The 25,949-nt window shown below is 55.1% G+C and overlaps 1 protein-coding gene across 35 annotated transcripts in view; it reads right to left on the bottom strand.

The window, feature by feature from the left end:
- The window catches only part of OBSCN (obscurin, cytoskeletal calmodulin and titin-interacting RhoGEF), a 216,709-nt gene that overhangs the window by 10,128 nt on the left and 180,632 nt on the right, over nucleotides 1-25,949 (bottom strand). For 23 of the 35 annotated variants that reach the window (XM_021083345.1, XM_021083344.1, XM_021083350.1 and 20 more), the window contains 22 exons: nucleotides 24,568-24,687; nucleotides 24,273-24,412; nucleotides 23,636-23,836; nucleotides 23,425-23,507; nucleotides 22,981-23,154; nucleotides 22,063-22,219; nucleotides 21,590-21,706; nucleotides 21,341-21,505; nucleotides 21,075-21,233; nucleotides 20,732-20,909; nucleotides 20,030-20,143; nucleotides 14,491-14,658; nucleotides 13,969-14,071; nucleotides 13,506-13,635; nucleotides 12,713-12,821; nucleotides 3,224-3,448; nucleotides 2,414-2,510; nucleotides 1,941-2,062; nucleotides 1,294-1,406; nucleotides 968-1,136; nucleotides 720-786; nucleotides 41-241 (listed from right to left, as the gene is read on the bottom strand). In XM_021083345.1, coding sequence (XP_020939004.1) covers nucleotides 41-241; nucleotides 720-786; nucleotides 968-1,136; nucleotides 1,294-1,406; nucleotides 1,941-2,062; nucleotides 2,414-2,510; nucleotides 3,224-3,448; nucleotides 12,713-12,821; nucleotides 13,506-13,635; nucleotides 13,969-14,071; nucleotides 14,491-14,658; nucleotides 20,030-20,143; nucleotides 20,732-20,909; nucleotides 21,075-21,233; nucleotides 21,341-21,505; nucleotides 21,590-21,706; nucleotides 22,063-22,219; nucleotides 22,981-23,154; nucleotides 23,425-23,507; nucleotides 23,636-23,836; nucleotides 24,273-24,412; nucleotides 24,568-24,687 — 3,112 coding nt within the window. Of the gene's footprint in view, nucleotides 1-40; nucleotides 242-719; nucleotides 787-967; nucleotides 1,137-1,293; nucleotides 1,407-1,940; nucleotides 2,063-2,413; nucleotides 2,511-3,223; nucleotides 3,449-4,711; nucleotides 6,606-9,544; nucleotides 9,588-12,712; nucleotides 12,822-13,505; nucleotides 13,636-13,968; nucleotides 14,072-14,490; nucleotides 14,659-20,029; nucleotides 20,144-20,731; nucleotides 20,910-21,074; nucleotides 21,234-21,340; nucleotides 21,506-21,589; nucleotides 21,707-22,062; nucleotides 22,220-22,980; nucleotides 23,155-23,424; nucleotides 23,508-23,635; nucleotides 23,837-24,272; nucleotides 24,413-24,567; nucleotides 24,688-25,949 lie in introns of those variants that run through there. The other 12 variants (XM_021083372.1, XM_021083373.1, XM_021083374.1 and 9 more) reach the window with 4 other exon arrangements.

The following is a 25,949-nucleotide window of genomic DNA, read 5'->3' as shown; positions in this document are numbered from 1 at the left end:
TCTCCCCACTGCCTTGCACCCATGGGGTAAGATGGGATATAGCTCCATGACTAGTATCAGGGTCTTGCGGGTCTCAAACTGATCCAGCAGCGTGGTGACCAGTGGGTGGCTTAGCTCTGCCAGGATGTCTCGCTCCCGATAAGCCTGGGTGCGTGTCTTGCTCCTCAGGGGAATGAACTTGGCTGCGCAGGACATCTGGTTGCCCTTGTGCTGCACCCTCTTCACAAAGCCGAATACACCCCTGGGAGGAGGGGAGCCCACTAAACATGTGTGTTGGGACTCCAGGACGGGGAGGGGGCCTGGGGGGGCAGAGGTCCCTGGGGGATAGGGTTGGGAAGGGGCAGGGTTGCTGAGAGGGAGAATTCCAGGAGAGCAGGGGCTGGGGAGAGCCAGTGCTGGAGGGGACGGAGCTCCCAGAAGGCAGTGGGTTCTGGAGAGAGGTGGGGTTCACTGGAGGCAGGGGCTCCAGAGAGTGAGGGCTGGAGGCGGCAGGCACTCCATGTGGTGTGAGGTTCTAGAGATGAAAGTTGGGGAGGCTGGGGCTTCAGCCAGTGCTGATGTGGGGACTGAAGGTGTGCAGGACGTGGGAGGGCTGGGAGCTCCTGGTCTAGGACTAAGGGGTAGGAACTCCAAAAGGCTAACAGGTGGGGGGCTCAAGGTGCAGGGCTCCAGAGGGTGTTGGGAGCTCCTGGGGCTGGGATTGGTGAGGGAGGAAATACCTTCCAATTTCTTCCTTGACTTCATAGAAGGAGTGTAGTTTCCTCCTAGAGCTTTGCTCACTGTCCCCTGTAGCCAGGGAAGGGGAAGCTGTGAGTATCAGCAAAAATGACCACCCTATCCTTCTGTCCCCCAACTTTATAGTGTCCACTGGGATAGTTTCCTGCGCCCAAACCTATGGGAGCTCATGGCATCCCCATACACCTGTGTGGAGCAAAAAATAGGACTTGGGAGTGGGTCCTCCACTCACCCCCATGAACCAGCAGCTCTGCCTTGCATAGCACCTGACCACCAGCATTTTGGGCCAGGCATGTGTAGACACCAGCATCACGCTGAGCCACATCCCTTAGCACCAGGGAGTATGTGGTCCCTTCCTGCTGCTGGCTGAGCTGGGGTCCATCCACCAGCTGGGTGCCATCCTGGAAACACAGAGGGCAGGGAGGCCATCAGCCCACCCTGGAGAACCCCAGCACCACCACCCAGCCTGATCTTTACTGAATACTGTGCCCAGCCCAGTGGAGGTTTCACACACCGCCCCCCTCCAGCAGGCAGGTCCCCACTCAGGCCTCTCCCTACCTTGTACCAAGTCACTGTGGGTTGCGGATTGCCCTCAATGACTGCCTGGAACTGCGCCATGCCACCCCTCTGGGCCTGCACATCCTCAATGGTGACCTGCATGGATGGGGGCCCTGGGGGTGGAGGAGAGAGCCTGTGGGAGGGGTCTAAGCTGTGTCCTACCACAGCCTATCCTGCATTGAAATCTTTGATCTTCAAGCTGTAATCACAGAGACCCAGACCCAGGTGGGCTGGCAATGACCCAAGGTATGTCCTGTTGCCCTAAGTGGGCAGGAAGGCCCTAAAGTTTGCCCAAGAGTGAAAAAGGCTACCTGCTTCCCAAGTGAAGGCAACTCCTTCCTGACTCCCTCTAAACCCCTGACAGTCAGGAAGTGCATCTCTCCTGTTCAATCTTAGCTCTCTGAGGGCAGGCCACAAAAAACATGCTAATTCTGAGTGGAGGAAAATAGGCCCTGAAATCAAGGTCACTGATGCCTGCCTTTCCACTCCCAGTGATGCCTTCTGAGGGGACACAGGAAGAGGGGCAGCAGGAGCCCTGGCAATAGCAAGGCTGGGACATGCCAGGTGGCTTTTTAGGCCCCTCCATGCAAATATCCCTCTACCCCCTGGCATGGCAGCTATATGGAACCTGCTGGGCCCCCACTTACTTGTGGCACCCATGTCGCTGGCCTGGTACACATATGTCCTGTGAGTGGTCTCTGTGAACACATGGCTGTGGATGTCCCAGAGCTCTGTTGCACCTGCCTCGGGCCAGGCAGCACCCTCCATCCTGGGCCCATGAAACTGAGTTAGCTGTCAGCTGTTGTCCCCGCCCTTCCACTTTGGGGCCATGAGAGGCAGAGCCTCATAAGATGGGCGTCTTGCCCCACCCCCACCCAAGGGGCTGCAGCAGACTGTTTAGGAGGGGATATACAGATAGGAGCCCCAGCCCCAGGTGAGGAGGGAGCTCCCCCACTTCCCTTGTTCCAAGAGTGGCCTCTCCTCCCTGCCCTGTCCTTGTTCTTAGGGTGGGACTGGCAAGGAGCATGCAGGGGTGCTATGATCCCTCTCCTACCTCATTCCTGTGGCCCACCCTGTCCCCAGGATGTCCTCTCACCCCCCAGCAAGCCGGGGAGTTTACCGGATGGGCACAATGCGTTCCTGGGCCTCAGCATGTGTCTGTGTGTCCTGCTCCAGGCCCTTATGGGAGAGAGCTTGGGGTACCTTCTGGGGCTCGCCTGTTGGGAGGCAAAGGGCCCAGTGAGAATGAGGCTTGGATAGGACTGGTAACAGTTCCCCATGACATGCCTCCACAGCCACCTCCAGGGCCCAGAAGGTGGGAACTTAAGCAAAACAAGGGCCCCAAGGGCACAGAGCCTGTGCCCCTAAACCCAGGGCTCCAGCCATGCATATGCACCTCAGCCCCTGGGTGGGAGGAGGGGCCCACAGCAGCATCCCCAGGGGTCTTGTCTGCCTGGAGCTCTGCTCACCTCCTTCCTACTCCCCTCCTATTCTCATCCCTTCTCCTCCCCCGCCTCCTCTTCTCACCCTCTTTCCTTCTCTCCCCCTTCTCCTCTTCTCATTTCCACCCTCATACTTCTCATCTCCCCAGTCTCCTCCTCCTCCCTCTCCCTCTGTCCCTTTTCCTACTCTTCCTCTTCTTCATTGCCTTCCCAGGAGCAGAGAGTACCCAAGCTATCTGCTGAGGGCTGACCACAAGAGGCCTCTGGCTCAGGGTAGGAAAGACCTCTCAGAACCCATTCCTCTACCTAGTTTCACAAGCTGAGTGAGGGGTGGGCCTTATCCAGGGCCCCCAACATGTGGAGCCATCAGAATTCTGGGAGTTCTCAGGGCTCTTTCAATTCACCCCCATGGGATGGGAACTCAAGGTGACCAAAGTTGATGACAGAACAGAGCGGGCAGGTGGTCCCAGAAATAAGCAATACTTTGCCTTCTTCAGTCTGCTGCCGGGCCTCACCAGATGCATCTGCAGCCTCCACACCCGGGGGTTTCAGGCCAGCCTCCTGGAGTCCAGGTGGCCCCCCAGGTCTGGGGCCCAGGCTAGTATGGTCACCTATAGAGAGTCCCAGAGCTTCAGGGTACAACAGTGTCCTCTGGGTGGGTGTGAATGCTTGATCCACTTGCCCCAGGGCAGCTGGAGATGGAATGGCAGCATCTGTGGGAAAGGCAAGTCAACACAAAGCAGTGAGGGTTGGCCTGAGCCCAGGTGGTGGGAGACATCTAGGTAAAAACAATTCCAGGCCACCCTTTCCCTCTTCCTGCTCCAGTCACCCAGTGGGGTCAGGAAGTGCTAAAGGTGGAAGTCCCTGAGAGAAAAAGGGGTCTAGAGACCGTGCCAGGGGAGACAGCAGTGTAGGCAGAAACTCAGGACTGGATCTTTCCAAGGGTGGCAACCAGATGCCCTCTCAAGAATGTCGGTTCTTCTAGGGATAGCTGGGCCTGGACACCTGCCCTCCACTCTAGGCTTCCCCTCAGTCTCAGCTAGCCCCATCCCTTCATCCTGGAGCTGGCCTTGCCCTGAAGCCCACTCTTGATCCCAGGGTGCTGTGCCACACAAGCCCAGATGAACCCAGGCCCATGGTCTAGGGAAGCTGTGGACAGCCTGATGCCAAATCAGGGGCCAGCAGATCCTCATAGGGGGCCCCCTTCTTACTCTCCCAGAGCAGCCCCTGTCCCCCAGCCAGCACCTTGCTCCTTTTCCCCTGCAGCCTGGTCTGACCCAAGCCATGAATTCTTACCTGGTCCCTGCTCCAAGCCCACATGTAAACCCCCAAGGGAATCTTCAGATCATTCTGTGTCTTGGCTTCCTGCACTCATCCCCCAATGCAGCTCTCTCCTTCACCTGGAAGCCAGCCTCTATGTGGCCATTCAGGGATGCCCACCAATCTATTTTCAGGAGGCCCCCCTTTCTGGAGCCCTTCCCTATCCCCAGAGCCTTCCTGCTATTGATTTTCTATACCTCTCAAGGCTGGAGAGGCAACTGGTCAGGCTGCCATCTGTTTGCCCTCTATGGCTTTTGGGCCACTCCAAGGAGGTCACTAGGACCCTGAACACACCATAGCCCCACGTCAGTTCTGACAAAGGACCCAGCTGCACAGGAGGCAGGAAGATGTACCCAGTCCCCAGCAGACTGGGAGCAACCATAGCAGGTTGTCCCAGCCACACTGTGTGCACTTGTAACACCTGTGTGCACCAGCCCCATAGCCCATGTGCAAACAAACTGGACTGGTGAAACATCATGCCTTCATCCAGGATCTCCAGGATGGCCAAGACCCACAAGTCAATACTAGGTGTCCTCCCAGGGCTTCCAGTGGAGGTGGCCTGAGCTGTTCACCGGTTGGCCTTCAGGGCCAGGCCTGGAGGGTCCCTCCCTCCCAAATATCAGGATCCACCAGGCAGAAAAGGACAAAAGAGCAGATCAGAGGCAATGTAAAGAACTAGTTTATTATTATCATCAGGGTCGATTGATAGGGGTTGCTTCCCACAAACAGACCCTGGTCCATCCTGCAAAAAAGGCCCAGGAGGTCCACAGAGCTGGGCCCCACATGAACCTCCTGGAGGCCAAGAAAAATATTTATGGGTAAGATGTGGCTTGGGGAAGCTTCCCCACTAAGTCGGAGACCGGGACCCCTAGCCTGGGTGAGGTGCAGGGCTATGTCAGTCCTGGCCACTGGGATTGGGGCCTAAGCTGGGGTAACAGAGCCCATGGGACAGCCACCACCTCATGAACATAGCAGGGCAGATGCCAAATGCTTCCATGTGTCTGCAGCCCTGAATCCAGAGCTGCAGTCTGCAAGTCGCTCTGGCCTGTGCTCTCAGAGAAGCTTCGGTGCACTCCAAGATCATAGGTATATGCAATGTCTTCTGCTAAAGAGCAAGTCCTGGGAGGTAGGAAGTGCCCAGGGAGGGAGGGGAGGTTGGGCTCAAGCCCTGAGTTGTTGGAGAGCCAGGGGAGGGGCAGAGCACATGTGTCCAAGGGATGCCAACTTTGGGACTCTTCTGAGTTAAAAAGAGAGGGCAGCTGTGAAGTGAGTTGCTGTAGGTGCCAGGTAGGGGTCCTAGGCCTCAAAGCCACTTCCCTCTTTCTTCTGCCCCTGTGCAACCATGGCAGTTAAGTCAGGGGTGTCCCAGACCCAAGAGTCTCTCTTTTCAGCCCCAGCCGCCCAGCCCCTGATGGTCTTAGGCTTCAGTCCTGGGAGGGGCTCGGGGCTTTGTCTCCATCCGGGCAAATGTGCAGTGTGACAGTCTCCCCCACTGTCCCAAAACTGACCGTCTGGGTGGAAACCTCCGTTTTGAAGCTGCTCTGGCCACTGTCCACAGAGTGCTGGACCTGAGTGCAGAAGGATGGTTTCCAGGACGTGGCACCTCCAGCCCGGGCCTCCCGCAAGCGGAAGGAGATACCTGCAGTGCCAAGGTCCTGTGGCCCCAAGGAAGAGGCCTCCGGAGGCCTGGACCTGGAGCTGAAAAATCCAGGCGAGCCCCGGGAACCTGGTGGGAGCCCCACATTGAGCAGAATGGGCTGCCCCACGGTGGGCTCACTAATCTCTCTCTGAAGCACTGAGATTTCACAGGGTGGGTCATCAGAAGCACTGGGAGTGGGGCCACTGCAGCCAAAGGTCTCCCCTTCTTGAGGCACATAATCCTCCAGGTCAGCCAGTGTGAGTACACGGCCGTTGTGTGTGAGGATCTTAGGGTCACGGCCCTGAAGGCCATCGGCCCCCAGGAGCTCTTCCACCTGGCAGGTACCTCTTTCTTCCTTCTCCTCCAGGGGGCCCTCCTCTTCAGCAGCCCACAGAGGGGAAAGCTCTTGAGTCTCTGGCCCCGTATCCACATGAAAGACTACTGGCTCGCCAACACTGATTATGGCTGGGGGCTCCTGGGCCAACAGCTTGTTGTTGGAGTTGTTCGTATTGGGGTCTTCTCCAGACATGCTGCCAGGCAGTGTGAAGAGAAGCCCCTCTGAGCTGCCAGGCATCTCTCTGCCCACAGACGTGTCCCTTGAGCCTGTCTTCTTCACCCGGACTTCAATGGTCTCCTCGACTTCCACCCATTTGGGCTGGGACCCAGCGCCCTCAGGCAGGGCCGACACGTGGGCCTCAGGCTCCGTCACGTACAGCGTGGGCACAGTGGGACTCCAGCCTGGCTCTGCCTCAGGCCTGCATGGTTTGCTGGCCCCTGGCGAGTGCAGTAGCTCGGGGGACAACAGGCCTGGCCTGGGCAGGCTGGCAGGGTGACAGGAGCGGGAGGGAGACTTGCTGGGGGACTGACGTCGGCCACGGGGGCTCTTCACCACAGTGGTAATGGTCTCCTCTCTGTGGGGAGAGGGCCGAGAGGAGATGGGCACAGGGCCCCAGAGCCTCACCCAGAGCCCTTCCATCAGCACATTCGGGAGCCAGTGTGAGAGATCAGGTTAGTGTAGCAGCAAGCAAGTGGTGACATTGCATAAACAAAATCCTACACATGCACTTGAGATCCCCATTCAGAGAACCAAAGAAGCAAAGCACAAAGTCTCACCTGGCCAACCTCAGATTCTAGTGTACAGATCTCAAAATGAGAGTTGAGTCATGAGGAGAGGGCCACACAGGTACCTCCAAACCCCGACTGGTCTATAATATCATGCGCCAGTCTCCCTTTCCTGTTTTATGGCTCTCTCATTTTGGAGACACCAGCCCTCCTTACAGAGCTAATGGAGAGGGGTGCAGGGACAGAGCCACACGGCCTCCTTGTCAATCCTACCAGTACTTTGTGCTTTGTATCATGGCAGAAGGGTGGTGGGTAATTGCCCCCATGGAGATCTCAGAGGGCAGCCATCTCAGTGATCCTCAGTTAGGGACAGGCTGGACAGCTGATGCCACAGGGGCAGGTGCAGGAGGAATGTCATAACTGTGGCTTGTGCTCCTGGATTCTTGGTCTAAGGATTTGAGGCCTGGCAAGGACAGTTGGCTCTGGGCATGGCTCAGCTGTCAAGGACTGTGTGACCTCAGACAAGCCCTTCTCCTTCCTGGGCCCCATTTCCCAAAACAGGAGGGGGATGGAAAGGAAAGAGGAGACAGAAGTCAAGGCCATTTGCATGTGCGCGTTCATGGGGCACTGGCCAGAGACCTGGCAGCAGTCCTGGACGAATGGGTCTGACCCCCTTCTAAAGGTGCAGACAAGGCTGAAAAGGGCTCAAAACTTGCCCAGAGCCAATAGTCAGAGCCCATCAGTCAGCCCATTTCCTCTTGGTCTTGGGCAGGGGGCCTGGCATACTTATAGTCACAACTCAGTGCTGTCACAAGCTTCTTGCAATGACTAGCACTTGTCTCTCTCATTGAGCCCTGCTTTTGTCTAATTCATGGCTCCATCCAGGAGCAGTTACTCCCAGGCATGGGCCCAGAGACTTGTGGCCACACCTTAGGGTACATAGCAATTACAGATCCTGCCCTCACATGGTAAAGGGGAAATGCCCTGCCCCCTTAACTGATGGAGATGCTGAAGCTCAGAGACAGGGCCTACTAAGGCCCTACAGGCCTGTCTTCCTGCTTCACACAAGGCTCAATGGCACTAGGCTTGTCCCTGGGTTGGAGACTGCTTGACTGTCAGGAAACCTGAGTAAGGCCTCATATGTCAGCCTCATGCTGCCTAATTTGCTGAGACAAAACAGTGTGAGTCCAGCAGCAGGTAGATCCCTCCTCCTATATGCACCCCCATGATAGGCACACTGCTGCCCCCATAAGGGCATGTTAGCATCCTGCACTGGGGTACTGGTACAGCACTCGAGGCTGCCAGATGGCAGAGTTTCTCTCCCAGCCATTTCCTTCTGGTACCTCTTGGCTCTCCTGAGCCCCTCACTGTGTGATGTGCTCCGGCAGTTGCCTCTCTCCTTTCCTCAAGATGAGGGGATACATTCTTCCTTGCAGGGTGAGGGTTGCTACCTCCCTAAACCTGGAAGAGACTGGACTTCAGGATGCCCTGTGAGTGACCTAGTCCAGCCTCCTACACCCCTTTGAGTCCTCTCCAATGCCTCCCTAGGGGGGCTGCCTGGCCCCATCTTTGCTCTCCATTTTGTCATCCATAACACACAGATAACAATTCTCCCCTCACAGATGAAATGTAGAGTTGATCTGTGTAAAGCACACCTGCAGGGATGGGACTTGCGATCTGCTCTAGGGGAGAAGGGAGATAGTCACAGAAAGGTTAACCTGGGATCTTAATAAATGTCTGAAGCTGGGATTCTCTAGCAACATCACCAACTACGGGCCCCTAAGGTGGGCTTAAGCCTCCTAATGAAGAGGTTGCTCTTCCTGGAGCTTTCCAGTCATCTGGCTTTAGGAAATCATGGTCTTTCTTATCTCCTAGCTTTTGCAACCTCTTCCACCCATCCACCTGTACACATCTCCTACTGGAAGTCCTTCCAGATCATCCAGATCAAAACCAATCCTGCCTTCTGTGAGTTCATTTAGCTCTGGACCTCTTTTATTATTTAATTATGGAGAACATGCATGGCTTTTCCTCAGCCTTGAAGGCACTGAAGGATGAAGAATGGGATGGTGGGGATGGCACCATGGAAATGAAATCTTGGCTGGTTTCCAATAATTAGCCACCCTGAGAAAGCCTCCTCTCTTCTCTGAACCTCAGTTTTCCCAACTTCCTAGTGTGAGGGCTGGGCTTGGAGCTCTAAAGGCCCTAGAACTATGCTGTTCACTGTGGTTACACTAAATTAATGAAAATTAAATAAATTTTAAAGTTCAGTTTCGCAGTCACACTAGACACATTTCAGATGCTTAACAGCCACATGCGGCTAGTGGCTGCTGTAGTGGGCCTTGAAAATGTGGATTACTTCTATCATCACAGAAAGTTCTGTTAGACAATGCCCTAGATCCTAGGGTACTAAAGGGTAGCATTCTGCCCCTAGCACACTGAAGGAAACAGCTTTCAGTCCCAGCTCCCCTTTAGCTGGTGTGACTCTGGATCCAAGCTCTGGGTGAGCCACTATGGGCCATGGACAGGGTACCCAGACCCTGGAAGAGACAGCTTTGAAGTATGAATGTAGCCAGTGTGCTAAGGGAAGAATGCTACCCTTTATCCACCAGAGGGAGGTGGATCCCCTGGGAGAATCTGCAAGATGTTGGCAGTCTGCGTGGTGAGCAAAGGCCAGGTGGGCAGTCAGATAAGCAAGAGGACAAGCGACACGGGCAAGATCCCAGGAAGTTAGTGAGCATGCAAGGAGCACTGCAGTCAGAAGGAAGGTTAGGAACACGCCTGCACTTACATGATGATGGTTTTCTTGGGGACTTTAGTCTCCTGCTCAGTGACTACAAAGAAAACAGTTGGAATAGCGAGGGTTACAGATCAGCCAGTGCTCAGGGGTTGAGCTCTCTGAGTGGCATGGCAGTGTAGTAACCTGCTCGGCTCAGGCCACTGGATCCAAAGCCTCCTGACCATGTGTCCCCAGAGGAATGTCTCAGTTTAGAGTCCCAGATCCCTCATCTTTGAAAAGGAGGTGACAATACCTACGTTGAGTGGTTAGAGGATGAGGGCTTCTGACAACAACGCATCCCACATACAGGTAGAACCCCTGTACCTCTTGAGGATCTTTCAGGAGCTTCAGGGAGAGTAAGGGCTGCCTACACTGCCCACACAGAAATCCCAGCTCTTACTTCAGCCCATGTTCCCAGGGAGCCCTGTAAATTTGTCAGGCCTAAAGTTCCACTTCTCATAGAAACTGAGGCCTACAGAGGAAAAAAGAATGGCCTGTGGCTACATGGTGAGCTGGCAGCCAAATTGGAACCAGGATGGCTGGTGCCTATTTCACACACAAAAAAATAAAATCCTAAAGAGCAAAGGGTGTCTCTTCTGGGGAAAATGAATCTGGAGTCTTAAAGGCAGCACATCCAAGTTCTGTGGCATGAGGTCACAGAAGTCCCTCTAGGAGCAAACTGAGGATGACTGAGCTGGGTCCTGAGCTCTGAGGGAGCAGGAAAACCTAAGTCTTCCCAAAGGAGCACTCCACAAACTCAATTGTCTCTAGATTTTTCTAGTTTTCTTCCTCCCTGGAGCCAGCTGGTTACGGCCTATGGCTCCCATTTTGCTGCTAGGGGACCCAAGTTCCAGAGATAGGACAGGACTCATTAGGACCTGGCAGCACCTGCTCTCCACCATCTCGAGACCCTTTCCTCTGTAGCTTCGGGGCAGGTCAGACTTGGCACAGAGATATCTCTCCCAGTCTTGCCCAGCTGGATAGCAGGCAGCCAACCAGCTACCAGCACAGCAACCATACACCTCAATAGCCCCTCTTGCCATCCTGTGGGGAAAATCGAGGGTGTGGGATTTTCTGCTCTGCTGAAGTGCCATGTAGAGAAAGAATTTGCCTTAGATGACCATGTGTATTTTAACCTTGTCTGCAATTAGGTGCACATAAATTAAATGTACTAGCTGTGTCTGTATGGCACTGGGGAGCCACATTTACTGTGCATGTGCATGTGCGTGTGCGTGTGCGTGTGCGTGTGTGTGTGTGTGTGCATCTGTGTACCCACATGAATGTGTGTGTGCATGCGTACACATATACGTGCTGTGCAAGCTGCCTCCTGGAGAGAGGGGAGCCCATGAGGAGAGAGAATGGGATCCAGACAAAATGTTCTGTGTGTTGACTACTCTGGCCCCAGAGAGCACCAACCCGTTTTGGCCCATTGACCAAATCCTGTATACAGAGCAGTGAGAAAACCAGGGCTTCTTTCCCTCATCTTCCCTGAGAGAAGCCTCATTTTGTTGCTTTCAGGGGTGGTAGTCAGGGCATCTGTGGGCTGCTACACTCCTGGCATCTTTAGAGTTCCTGACCTAACTGCCATCTGATGGGCCCTGGGTCCCAGTGAGTACTGGCAGCTATTGAAAGGATGCAGCTGTGCAAAGCGAGGCTCCTGGCTCTACGCAGTTTCACAAGCAAGGGGGCAGCGCCCCCACCCCACAGGGCCAGCCAGGGCCCATTCTGGCTGCAGAGCCACTGGGTTAAAGATGAAGCAGCAGGACAGGGTTAAGAAGCATGAGGCGGCAGGCTCTGATTCCAGGATCTGTGAAAACTGGTCTCGCCTCATGTGGTACAAAGGCCATTTCCAACACAGGTGGGCCGCCCCTCCTCCAGACCCTGCGGCCACAGGACGTTGATAGAGACCCCTCGTGACAATGAAATGAATAGCTCTGTAGAACATGCTTGTGACCGGCCGAGAGGGTAGGCTGAGGTGCCTGCTGAGCTCTACTGTGCCCAATGTAAGACACCCATGGCAAAAAGTAGAGGCGTGGGGGTGGGGATATGCCATGGGAGCCTCAGGTGGGAACCAGCTCAACCACACCAGTACCCTCTACCCATGACCCCTACCCATGAGGGAAGGAGGGGGTCTCTGTGAGAGCCCTGAAGGGCATCAAAGGCCCCAAGGCCAAACTCCTGGCACCAGGCAGCCAACTCTTCAACAGTCCAGATGGCAGCCCCCAGACATTGGGCCCTGAGAGGGATTGGATCCACTGGCTCAAGGCATCAGAGAAGCCAACTTTCAGGCCTTGGGAGGACACATATCCCACCCAATCCATCCTACTGTGAGAGCTGCAGCTCCAACAGGAGTTGGTGCAACTTCTGTTTGCGTGCCCCCAGGGATGGTAGGCTCAACCTCTGTCCTGGCAGCCACTTCCAGGTGAGACAGTTCAGACTGGGAGAAACTCCCTGGGGCCACTGCCTGTCCTGCCAGCCCAGTAAGGAAACTCTCTGAATTGAATAGGCCCAGTACAGACACGAGTTGCCCTCCTCCCCCAGTTCCAGCCATCCTGGGCTGCACCCAGCTGAGACCCTGAAGCCAAGTGTGAATGGAGACGTGAGGCGTCTTGCCACCCTTCACCTTCTGCCCGGGAGCATGCTGCTCCCTAATGAGGCCCATTCTGCAGCCCAGACCCCTCCAAGCCTGGCTCAGGCCAGGCCAGGGAGTCCTTTCCACGGCCCTCCCTACCCTGCGCAATGTGAATGGATCAGGCCCCTGACACCTGTTCCCTCTCACAGAAGCAGAGTTGAGATCCAGCAGTCTGCTTCTATGGAGCCATCCCTCCTGCCATCCCTGCCACCCCTCCCATGAGACCTTCTGACCCTCACTCTGGGCCCAGATGTGGCCCTTATATGCACTTGTTCCCCCAGGGATGGTGAGCAGGCCTTAGGGGTCCCCAGACCCTTGGGCTGCTCCTCCAGCCTTTCCCAGGTTCTGGGTTTTTAGCCCATCCTCCACTGCTCCTATCTCCACACCGCTCCAGTCAGGGACTGGAATCAATGCTTGTCCCTTGCCCTCTGATGCCCCTTGCCAGCCCTTGCTTCCCCTCCTCCAAGAAGTGTGCCCTGATTAGAAGGGCTGATGGTTTCACCCTGCCTGGTCCAGTCCAGGTGAAGACTGGCAGTGGTGGCACTCACCTTCCACAGCAGCAAGCTGCTCCTTGCGGTGCTGTTGTCGAGCCTGCAGTGCTGGGCTCTGCATGAACAGTTCTGCACCACCCCGCTTTGAGCCCAGCCAGTTCACCAACTGTGGGGCAGATGACAGATGCTTCCTCAGAGGCTGTGGCTCCCCAAGGGGCCTGGGCTGTCTAGGCCAGCTGTAGCATGGGGGGTCCAACACGGCTGTTCCTAGAGCCACAGAGCCTAGCCACAGGGGAATGGGTTCCAGGCCAGCCACTGTGTCCCCAGCACTGACCTGGAGCTTCCTATGATGGTGAGGACACTCTCTATCCCCTCTGTCCAGTGTAGTGGCCATGTGAGCCCTGAGCACTTGAAGTGAATCTTTACCTAAAGTTAACTTTAACTGATTTAAATTTAAATCACTGTGTGTGGACAGTAGTGACCAAAATGGACAGAGCAAGTCCTGAGCTGACACAGATCCACTTGCTTCCCTGAGAGCTGCCATAGGGAGCAGGCACCATATGGGCTCCCTGCAGGCCTCCAGCAGCAGCAGCATCATAGAGGAGGCCGACAGCCAGGAAGAGTCACAGCCAGGATACAGCTTCCCAGACCACTGCTGGTCCCTCAAGGCCACAGAGAATGATCAGGCTCCACCCAGCACCCCCTCCTAAGTCCCTGTCCTCTCATCAGAGACAATGGATGACAGTGGCCTGGTGCCACCTCTCTCATCATGGGTCACAGATGGTGGTGACCAGGCAGGATCCCCAAAACAGATCCCCTGAACCCCCTCCTGCTGCCCCAGCCACCTCACCTCACACTCATAGAGGCCTAGGTCCTCCTTGCCAGCTGCCTGAATCTCCAGCACCAGTAGGCCACTGCGGGGCTCACTCAGGATCTGGTATTTTCCCCCAGAGGTCAACAGGGTTCCATCCTTGTACCACCTGAAGCCAATCCCAGGGATGGTCAGACAGGGACTCCCCATACTCAGGATCCTCCCCTCACTCGCACCACAGACCCAGATATCCTTACAGAGCCCACCATCTTGGATAGCACTCATCCAAGGTCCAGCCAGGCTTATGTCCTCCTCCCTGCACCCACAGCCATGTCTAGTATGTGCTAGCCCCAATCACACCTACTTTTCATTGCAAAGACAGGTTCTGTATCCACCCACCCTAACCCAGTGAACAGGCTACCCACTCTCATTTTTAAGGCAGGACAGCCCCAGGACAGGCCATCTGCCCACCTCCACCCCAGCCCCAAGCTGCCTGGCCCACCTGATCCGAGGGTATGGGGCACCTTCAATGGTGCAGGTGATCTGGGCATCTTCTCCCTCCACAAAGGGCACTGCTCGGACCTTTTTCACAAACCGAGGGGGCACTGCAGGGTCGGGGGAATGCAGGGAGAGGAAGAAGGAGAAAGAGAAATAGAGAAAAAAAGAGATAGATAGAGACACAAATGTAGACAGAGAGAGACAGAAAGAAACAGACAAAGACAGAAAGATGGAGACAGAGGGGTAGAGACACAGAGAGATAAAAAGAGAAAGACAGAGACAGAAAGAGAAAGACAGAGATAGAGAGAGAGATGCAGAGAAAGAGACAGAGAAAGAGACAGAAAAAGAGACAGAGAGACAACATGATGGAGCAGGACTCTACTACCACCAGTGAGGGCCCAGGCCTCAGTCAGATATTCCCATCCACCCCCTGCCAGCTCCACCCACAGACCTGTGCCCACCAAGGGCTGAAACCCTTAGGGTGGGGCTTAGGCACACAAACCCTGGCCTCCCTCCCAGGGCTCACCTTGCACTAGGATCTTGCCGAGGGTGCTGGCATTGCCAGCAGCACTGGCTGCAAAGCACATATACTGACCGGAGTCAATACCGGTCAGGTTGTCCAGGATGAGGGCACACGAGCCATCAGGATCTTCAATGAGGATATGGTGAGGGTCCACCTCCACTGGCTTCCCATCTGGAAAGGAGGGGAGGGTCATCACAGAGGGAACCCCATTGGGAACAAGGGGTTGCGCCTGCCTGGGGGTTATGGTCACTGGGGTTGGTGGGGGAGGGGGCTTCCCCTGGAGCACAAGAAACAGGGTGGGCTCCCTGCCAGAGGTCCAGATGGCCAAGCTAACCTGGAGGCCTATAGAGAGGTGGAACTGACCCACCCCATCCACTTTATCAGACCTCATTGCCCATGGTGTGGCCTCTGAAAAGCAGGCTTTCAGCTGGAGGCAGGGGCCAAGTTGGGAGATCCAAACCCCATAGAAGACATCTCCTTCCAATAAACAGACCCTCAATTACCAGGGACCTCCAAGGTCCAGACACAGCCATCTTCCAATCACCCTCATCCAAATGCCCACCTGACCTAACATCTCCAGCTGGAACACATTTCCTTCCTGGATAAGGGATGGGGAAATGTGCATCTTTCAAGATGAAGAATTCTTTCCTCCATAAATATGTAAACTTTGATAGATGAACACTTCCCAATAGCTCTATACATTCTGGACAAATTATAATTACTCATAAGCAGCATCTTGACTTTTGATGAAATGATTTTAAAATACAACCAATAAAAGCTTCCCACTGCCACCCCATTTCTCTGTGCCCCTGTATAGTAATTCCAGGAAAAGGTTGTTCTCACTTTGTCTCCAGGTGATTCCTTTTCCACCCTTTCCCAAACCTACACCTCTTGGCTTTCATCTTGTCCACAAAACAGCTCTTGACAAGGCTACCTGAGACACTGTCGAGCTATAGTCAATTCTCAGTCTTCATCTTGCTGTCAGAAAACAATTCTCAATGGACTTATGACATTCCTGCTCAGTCAGATTCTCTGGGCAAAGACACCTCCAGCCAGCACTGACACCACAGGAGCATCCAGGGCAGCAGAGACAAAGCCCTCTCCTTCCTTCCATGAGACATTTGCTTGCCTTCCAGGGCCATAAGTCACTTCTCTTTCTTGAGAGAAGGATGGGCAGATGTGGCAGGAGCCCCATAAAAGCGCAGCATCTCCTAAAACTCAGGATTTCTCTTTTGTGGTATAACCCACTCCACACAATTGACATCTAGCCCCTGGATGTGGAGATTGAGGCATGGGCAGCCCATCCAAGATGCTGTTGCTTTTGCTGTGACAAATAGCCTGTCTCTGACTGGGGTCTTGTGTCTTTTGTGTGTATATGGTGGCAGGCTGGCTTGCTGATTTGCAAGCCAGAAAACATCTCAGCCCCTTCACAGTTTCTGATTTGCAATTTTGGCAACAAGGAAGGGACATTGTTAGAGACACAGCATTCCAAAAGAGAAAGAAGGTGGCCTGTGGGCCAGTTAATAGGGCCTGAGGGAGGTACGCAGGAATCGGTGGTGAACATGCTGACTGAACTTCACGGTCAGCTCGGCAGAAAAGAGCTACTTGCTTTGTTGCCTGTGAGTGAGAAATTGGGCAGGTGGCTGCAATCTAAGCATCGAGAACTAGGTTCAAAGACCATCTGGATGATGCCTTGGTTGATGTACTCTTTCCTTGGCACTGGGAAGTTGCTGACTAAGCCACAGGTCAGCCCCACTTCCAACAAGCACTAGAACCCATGATGAGTCCCAGGAAGTCACAGGAACACATATCTACATTGGGTACAAAGGGAGGCAGAAGTAGGGACAGAACTCAGGGATGAGAGGCACAGGCACCAGACACAGGCAGCATTCTTTCAGAGATAATAGTAAAGAATCCCAGTGTTTGCCGTGAACCCTGATTCAGGACAACTCCCTGACACAGACAAACCTCCATAGGAAATGTCGTTGGCTGACCTGTGGGCTTCGTGGCACCAGGATGGTGTCTAGAATAATGGTGACAGACACACTGCAGAAGTGGACACAGAGGGAAGCAACTGCTTTCTGAGAGGTAGCCCTGACTCCTTGGAAACCTCACTCAGCCCTTATTGGAAGACCTGGAAAGAGGTCTGGGCCAGTGGATACCTCTGCTAAGTTGACCCCATCCAAAAGGTCACCATCACACAAGTTAAACCCCAGCCAGGCAAGGAGCACAGAGCCCCTGAGAACAATGTGATGGGGCTACTTTAATAGCCTTTATGAAAGGGTCCCTAAAGGTGAAACAGACTAGATCAGTAGTGAAAACCTTGTTGCCTTGTTTAGGGCTTTGAGTGAGCACCAAATAATAGATGTTACTGAGCTGTCGAAGTGTGTCTTACTCCATCCCTGGCCCCTTCCTCCTCCTCCATCCTTACTATTTTCAGAGAAAAAATAATCACAAGTGAGCCTTGATCTTCTTGTGCCCAGAGGGACCAGGGGCCCTACATGCCCATCTGCTATGCCAGGGACCTCAGGCAGGGGGAGAACTTAGACTTCGGTGGCTCTGCTGGATACAGGCATCTGGATTGCACTGATGGAATTTGGGAAGGTTCCCAGAGAGTGGGAAAGATAATGTCACTTGGGGCCAAGTCAGAGGCCAATGTCACTTGGGGCTGTGACTGTAGCTTCTACCTCTAGGATCTGATGTTTGTTAGGTTTGGAATTCCCTGCCCAACACAAGGGGAGGGGACACTCCTGGTGGGAACGCCCTACACACAGATGCGTGGCTATGGAGCATGTAACCAGCTCCAGCCTAGCAACCTGTCACTTCCCAAGATGGCCGACAGACCCCAAGAGGAGAAAGGAAGTACCAGGCCTCCTGGTGATGTGAAAGAAGCCAGCGTAATGAGGGAGGTTGAGTCCAAAATAACCAGCCTCAAACAGCCAGGGAGCGATATCTGGCAGGAGACAGTCACCAGCCCAGTCCAATCTCTGCTCCTATGGCTCCAGCTGGCATGGACAGAGTAGATGTAAGGGGGTCTGCTGTACAGACTAACAGCTCCTGGCAGGAGCTATGGGCATTTCAGCCACCTGCTTTTCCTTCCTGCTGGCATATAGGGACCAAGACCACTCTGCATCCACATGGCATGGTCTTTAAGTAGACATTGCTGGTGCTCTCTGCTCCCTGGAGTGGATCAGAACTTGGCCCTCTATATGACCACACTGAAGCTTCCACCATGTGAATGACATGCTGCTGGCTAGTGAGTCTGACTTCTGCCAGATGCTACTCTTCCTGGCAAAGGCTATTAGGCACTCACTGACCTTGAGATGTTGTGAACTGAACACCATGGCTATTTGGTTTGACACCTAACAGGCTTTAAATAGGCAGGCTGAAGACACCCCTCCTTGGAGCCATGAACTATGGAAACAAAATGGGGCCACTGATAGGAACTCGCATTCGGACCACCAGGGTGCCTGTGTAGAGCCACTGAGCTGAGGGTACTGTCAAGAGTTGAGGGGACACACATCACATGAGGTGTTTCCCCCATCTGGAAGATACAGTTCCTCTTAGGGTCATCTATGGTGTTTCCAACTTGATGCTGCTTTGGGTCAGTGAACCACAAGCTCTGGCCACACCATATGGCTGTGTATGCTACCTGGACCACCTGCAGTTTGAGAACCTGTATTGTCCATCTCAGGAGCTGCTCAGTATTAGCTGACCATCTGGCTGTCCCTTGTCTCCTGACTCACTGGACACAACTGCTCCCAGAGGGATCAAAGCGTGCAGGCTGCTCATCAGGTAACTGTCAAGATGAATGGGATGGTGGGTGGTCTGGATACAGCTGGGAACCTGGGATCCCACCCTGAGTTCCTGGGCATGGTGCAGCCCTGGGCATGGTGTCTCCTATCCCTCAAACACAGACCATCTGGCACACCCTCCTGAGGGCAGCCTGGCTGAAAAGGGGAGGTTGAGGGGTTCATCCTTACTTCTGAATAATTTTCATGGAATGGCTTTGTCTCTCAGAACCTGCCCTCACAGGTGAAAGGTCTGTGTGTGAAGAGGAATGGCAGGCACTGCATGGGTTCTGTGAGGCAGCTGGGAAGGGACTCCCAGAATCCTGCAGACTTCAGAAGGAAGAGTCCCCAGAGTGCTGCAGCAACCAGCTGCCACATCCACTGACTCTGTCCTGAGGCTCTGACCATGGGAGACAGGGTTGGCTTTTTTTTTCATATGCCAGTAAAATAACCCTCCAGCCCCATTCTTAGCCATTTGTGGGTGAACAAATGCCCCCAGCTGGTCATGGACAAGCAAGGCAGGAGGACTGACTTCCCTGGGACAGCTTCTCCAAAACCAGGACTGGACTTGGCTATGGGGACTGAACTAGGGACTAGAATATCTTGTTTTACGTGGGAACTTGGACCACACCAGATGGTCGATGCTGCATTGTGATTTAGGGTAGGGGCTTTAGGCCACATGGCATCAGCTTGGCCTCTGAGGGACCAGAGATTGTGGTCAGTCATGGAAGCAGTCAGCCTATGTGAACGACCCTAACAGAAACTGTGGACAACAGACTCAACAAGTTGAGGGTCCCTGGTTGGCCACACTCCATGTGCTGGCACACATCAGTGCTGAGAGAAACAACCAAGCCAACACAACTCCACTGGGGGGACATCTGGACTATTCCTGGACCCCTAACTGGACTCCATCCCATGTGCCTCTTCCCTTTAAGTAAGCCAGAACTCTGAGCAGAATGGCTTTGTTGAGTTCTGTGGGTCCCTTTAGTGAATCACTGAACCTGAAGGTGGTCATGGGACCCCCTAACCTTGCAGTTGGTACCCAGTGTGAACGGTCTTGGGATCCTGAACTTGGTATCCAAAGTGAAGGTATTTCTGGGGACCCTCAAACTCTGTAGCTCTCATCACACACAGAGTCAAATCTGAGACCCACACAGCGGCCCTCAAGGCCCAGCATTCCCCAGCCTCATTCCCCACTACACCCGCCCAGTGCCTCCTCTCTCTCCTGCCCTCCTGCAGCCTCACTGCCCATGGGGAGTTCCTCTAACATGTCTGCATAGTGCCTACTCTCTGCCCCTTGCTCTGCCTTATTTCTCTGGCAGGCCGCATCACTCTGACTTCATGTTACACATTTGTCTGCTTGTCATCTGGACAAGGTCTGCTCCCATAGACAGGGTCAGCCTGCCTGTTCACTGCTGTTTCTCCTGTACCTGGAATGGTACCTGGGCACTCACTGCAAACATGTCAAATGAGAGGGCTAATGAGCAAGATTCCATGGTGGGCAGGGTCACTGCATTGGAAACATGATGCACAGCTGAGCAGCCTCTGCCTCTGTCCCACCTCATCCACCTGTGCACATTGGCCAGGCTGTCTTTGATTCAGGAGCAGGCAACTGGAACAAGAGGTCTGTCTCTTGCGCCCATCCTCTCAACAAAACTCTAACCTGGGTCCCTGGCCCCTGCCCAGCCTGATTCCCTCTGGACAGCTCTTGGTTGTTACAGGATCAGTAACCGCTGGCCCCAGGGGCCTACCTTTGTACCAGCTGACAATGGGCTTGGGTGTGCCCGTCACACGGCAGGCCAGCTTGACTGTCTCACCCAATTTGGCCGTGCAGTCTGCCAGCTCCTCTTCAAAATCGGGGGGACCTGGGGATACATACATAGGGCCCCACACTCATTTGTGCCCTCCAGTGCACCACCAGCAGGGTCAGAAGCCCCATAACCAAGGATGTGGTTGCAACAGATATCACCCCTGTGAGCCTTTATCCATGGTACCACACTCAGGCCTGGATGGGACTTAGGGTGAGGGACATAGCTGGGTGTATATTGAAGAGTGGTAGGGACTATGGAAAAGGAAGCCATGTTGAAATGGGATCCTCTCTCCCACTCCAAGTGAGGAAGCAGAACCAAAACTGCTGGGTCCTTCACATCCCTAACACAGTCTGGGCACTTGCCCTGTACTGGGGAGCCCCAACTGAACCCCAACACTCCCCTCAATTCTGGTCAGGGCTAGCTCCACACTCTAGCTCAGGGATCCTGAGAGGCTAACCTGACCAAGGGTAGAGAGAGCCACCTGCCCCAGAATCACACCCCTTCCCTTGAGCCTGCCCAGATAGGGTCAGGGGGCCAGGACTCAGGACCTGCTGACCTGGGTGCTCCCAAGCCAGATATCCAGGCTGAAAGGTCACCCCCCACCCCCACCTCCAGCCCTGCCCCATGAGCCCAGGCACTCACGCCAGACTGGCAGGGCCAAGCGCTGCTGGATGCCGCAGATCTCCTTCACCCAGGAGCTCTTAATGATGACTGTCCGCGCCTGTAGCAGGTACTTGCGTACCGAGTCCTCCCGCTCATGCCAAACCTCGAAGGCACGGTCATCACCTTCCACCTGGTCGTTCACGTCAATGCTGCTCAGCTGTGTAGGGAAGAACACAAGCTCACTGCCCAGATGCAGGCCAAGCCATGGTCACCCAGGACAGGGCTGTAGGGCCAGTCATCAGCCTTCATCTTTCTGCCCATTTTGTAAGACCCCCACCCCCACCCCCTCTGCCCACCCAGGCTCCACTGGCACCCTGCAAACCTTCATCATGTTCCGGAAGACGTAGCTGAAGGTGTCAGTGCGCGAGTCCCTCCTGGGTTTGCAGACCACCAGGTGGTGGCGGAACAGGAAGACATGCCGGTGGTGGCCCTTCCATGGCATCCGTGCACCTGGTGCCCCTTCCCACACAATGAAGTGGCCCTGGGGGAGCAGTCAGCCTGCAGTCAGACATGCCCAGCCCAGTGCTCCACAAGCCCCCACTGCTCATCCACCTGCCAAGGCCCTCCACTGCACCCTCACCACCAGACCTGGCGGATGGGTTCACCCAGGGCCTCCAGGGTGCCCGGGTAGTTCTCCATGAGTGACACGTGCAGCTGGTTCTCAGCACGCTGTGGCAGCGCCGATACCACCGCATAGGCCTGCTCTAGCAGTGCGCAGTTCTGCCCATTCCGAGCCTTATTGCGGATCAGCTCCTGTGGGACAGTGCAGGTCAGGGGTGAGGCCTGGGGTGGCTGGGCAAAGAGATGGCCCCGTAGTCCCAGGCCAGCCCCACCTACCTTGAGCAGGGCCTGGTACTGCTGGACCCGCTCCACTGGCTGCTCCAGGAAGTGCTGCAGTGGTGGTGGGGGTGGCTGTGAGGGGTCTTCGGCTGATAGCACCTCCTCAGTGTACTTCTGTGGGAACCAAAGGGCTGGATTTAGGGCAGGAGCGAGGCAGCCTCCAGAAGGCCTGTGCCCCAGAACCTGAAAGCTGGTGGTTTGGGGTCCCAGGAGTACATTCACGTGCACACACAGACATTTCTCCCCAGGTAAGCCTCACCCCCCTATACCCCAAAGATGGCCAGTGTCACTGACTGACAGGTGAGTAGAGCTTGGGGTTGGAGGGGACCCTACCTGAATTTCTAAGCTGGTGGCCAGGGGCCTGGGAAGGCAGAAGGGAGGGCTGAATAGGGTCAGGGAAGATGATCTAAGAGCTGGGATCCAGCACCAAGACTGGGGAGCACAAGCAGGGCTGACGGGCAGGGGGGCACCTTGTAGAACTCCTGCACGGCTGTGCTAACCATCACCGACTCAGCCTGCACTCGGCCCACCAGGAACTCCAGATACTTCTCAAAGGCCGCCTGGTTCTTGATGAAGCACATGGCCACATCATCATCCGTGTCACAGCTATGCAGCTCTTTTAAGAAGCTGTCATGGAGGGGGTCAGTAGTCAGGTGAGGACTGACATCAGAACCCCCACCCACGACCCAAACACAGCCCAAAGCCCTCCAGTTTGGGAAGAAACAGCCTTCTGCCCCAGGCCAGGTTCCTATGGACTAGAGTGAGTGTTCTGGGCTATGGGGACCATCCATGTGTGATATTTGAGGGTGTGTACTTATGTACTTGTGTGCTGCATGTGTATGTGTGCAAGTGTGTACATGTATTAGTGTGTACCATGTACATGCATACCCACAAGTGAAATGTATGCTCTGTACAGGTATGTACATGTATTGGTTGTGTGCCATTTATATGAATACTCACAAATGAAAGGGCATGCATGTGTGTGCAGACATGCACATGTACTTGCGTGTGTGCATTTCTGGGGTATGCCTGTATACTTGGGTTGTAGTAAACAGATATGCTGCAGGCACTTCCGTGGGTAAGCCAGGTGCACATGCTGGTGCTCCCAGGGACATGTGTGTCCTTGTATAGGCATGTGGTACACTGATGGGTAAATTAAGTCATCAAAGATTCTCTCCTTTCTCAGCTCCTGCCCACTCTCCTGAGGCACAGCCGTGTTACACACACACACGGTATGTGTTCATGCATATGTCTCATGCACGTATGATTGATATGTGCGCTCATGTATCTAGACGTGTGAATGTGTGTCCAAGCATGTGCATGTGTACATGTGTGTACATACACACACAGACCAGGGAGAAGCCTTGAGGCCCACCCTGAATGCCCACCTGCTGTGAAAGTGGCTGATGTCTTGCACATTTCGGAAGATGACTGCCTTCTGACTGGCCACAGCTGTCGGCACGTGGGGGCAGTGGTCCAGGTATTGCATATGGTGGCTCTGCAGGAACTGCAGTTTGCCCACAAAGGCCTGCTCTGAGCTCAGCAGCTCCCGGATGATGGAGCTGGGTGGGGAGACAGCCACAAAGGGGAGACCCAGGAGCTTAGGTGTTGAATGGGGTACTGCCAAGTCACATGCATCCTGCCACACACTTTCAGAACAGGCTAAGGAAGATAGTGGAGGAAGGGCACCCCCATACACACAAAGTGGCCCCAACACATGAAGTTGCCAGGTAAGCTGCCACTTGCTAGAGGGCAGCCCCAAGGGACTTATGTGGATTTAGCATCTAGGAGGCCCCTAACTTCGCCACAACTCTTGCCCTGTGGCCCCTCACCTCAGCCTCATCTTGTACTCATCCTCTGATAGAGCCTCCCCAGGAAACTCTGGGGCCTCAGCTGGCCCCCACTCAGGTGACAGCTGGTGGAAACAAGAAAGGGTCATTGGTAGCATGAGTGCTGGCCTGCCCTTCAGGGGTCAGGCTCCCACTCTCACGGGGGGTACAACCCCAGGACCACCATCCCACCCCACTCCCGCCATTGAGGTACCTTCAGCCTCTTGTCCAGGTAGGCAGGGGACACCCAGCCTTGCCGGGAGGGGCTGGACTTGGTGGGTTTGGTACGCACGAGCCAACGCAGTGGATGGGCCGAATCCAGCACCTCCACATACTGGCCTTCCCGCAGCAAGATGGCATCCTGCTCAGCCCCCAGGGGCAGGTAGTCAGCTGTGACCACATAGATGTCAAAGATCTGGTGGAAATGTCACTGAGTCAGACCCAGAGAGGGGCCAGCCAGGCCTCTCAAGGCTGCAAGAGCCACCTAAATACCCAGAGAGAGGCCACTGGGCCTCCCAAGGCCCCGGGTTACAAGGCCCCTGGTAGGAGAGAGGAAGAAGCCATCCTGGTATTCCATGAAGTTCTAGAGAGGCCCAGCCCACCTCTGCTGATGGAAATCCTATCAGGGGTGCTAGATGGCCCACCCCTAAGAGACAAAGGGGAACCTCCAGGGTACTGGTGGTCATGGTCCAATGTCATGGTGATGATGTTGGCCACTCAGGGGTGTGCCCCATACCTTCTCTGCCCCAGCTCCCACTGCTCCACCCCCACTAGCCCTCCTTCACCCTGCCCTCCCTCACGCCCTCACACCCCCTTGCCCACCCTGCCCTACCCATCGCCTGTCCATGTACCTCGCCCCGGGAGTCTCCATCCTCTGACTCTGAGGACGAATCCTGGACGCTGGAGGAGGGGCGTGAGCGGCCATGCCGGGGGGATGCAGACGGCGTCTTGGACTCCTCATCACTGTCAGCTCCAGGCACCTGCAGCTTGGCTAGGGGACACAGAGCGCATGATGCCCCCAGAAGGGCTTGCCTCCCATGCCCCCTCCTCATGGGTCTGCAGGGTGTGTAGGTGTGGAGGGTCCCCAGCCCTATGGGCTTGGTCACAGCCACCCCTGGACCTTGCTCCACAGCCAGCTGCCCTCACCCTGAGTGATCTTGGCTGACACCATCTCTGTGATCTGAGAAGTGAGCTTCTTCAGGAACTCCTCTGTTCCCACTTCAGCCAATGACAGGTGGCTACGGGCCTCTGCCGCCGAGGGTTCTCCTGGGGGCCAGAACCTAGCTCAGCCAGCCATACACTCCATAGAGATGCCCAAACACCCACCTCCAGGCCCATTCTGGGCAGGGGTCAGAGGAGCCAAGGGAGGCATGGACTTGGGCCAGTGCTGCCGGAAGCAGGGAACACTGACCACAGCTAGAGGTCTTTCTGGCTCAAGGGCAACTGAGCCAAGGTGTGACTGAGGGGACCATGAACTCAGGGCAGTGGGGTCTGGGCAACAGGGGCAGCAGGTGGCTAGGGAGACAGCAGGCAGCCAACATGGCTACAGGTTAGTGGGTGAGGGCAGCTGAGGACAAATCTGGGTAGAGGCCAGACCCAGGGGTCAGGCTGGGGTTGGAGCTGGGAACTGTGGGCCCCCAATGGAGCCACCTCCATTCCTGTTGGCCATTTAGCCGCTGGTCTGGGAAAGGCCTCAGAAGAGATGAAGGTCATGAGCAGCTCAGCCAGGCAGTAGAAGACAAAGGCAGGTTCTGAACACTAAAGGCAGGGGGCAGGGCTGAGGGGGCCAGACCCCTGGAAGCTGTGATTTGATGGCTTCTAGTGTATCTTAAAAGTGAGATCCTTTGCAGGATGTGGGGAGGTGTTGGGGTTAAGGGTGAATGAAGGTAGCCTAGGGTGAGGGCAGTACAGGGAAAGGAGGGATGGGTAAATTAACAAAGCAGGTCAGTGGAGAAGTGACCCTAAAGGTGGGCAATGGGCACATAGGGTGCATAGTTCCCTTCTCTCTACTTCTGTACAGACACAATATTTTCCATTTTTAAAAAAGTTTAAAATATGCCAAGGTGCTGGGGCCCTGTGCATGTGGCCAGGAAGTAGCTGGACATGTTGAGGGATGTTCACACTTTGAGACTGGGAGGTGGGGATCTAGCTGGGGGGCAGGAGGAGAACCCCGGACAAAGCTGGGGCCCTGCTGGCAGCACATCAGCACCCACCTGCCCGGAATGGCCTTACTCCAACCCTAACACAGCAGCTGCCTGCACTCTAAATGTCCATACAGCCCCCTGGACATGAGCTCTGAGCCAAGGGCTGGCCTAGCCCAGAGGCCCCCACAAGCTTCCACATCCTGGAGAGTCAGAAATGGCCCAGAGATCAACCAAAGCTCAGAACCAGCCCACCAGAAGCCAAGGAGCCCTGGCCCAGAGCACCATGGGCCACACAGTCCAGAGGAGCCTCACAGGCCTGGGGCCCACCAGCTGGGCAGCCTCCTCTGCACCTCCCAACCCCCACTCTGCACAGACGTGTCTACC

This window comes from Sus scrofa, chromosome 2 (assembly GCF_000003025.6).
Source record: "Sus scrofa isolate TJ Tabasco breed Duroc chromosome 2, Sscrofa11.1, whole genome shotgun sequence".
Taxonomy (NCBI): domain Eukaryota; kingdom Metazoa; phylum Chordata; class Mammalia; order Artiodactyla; family Suidae; genus Sus; species Sus scrofa.
This window is presented reverse-complemented; position numbering and strand designations above follow the sequence as displayed.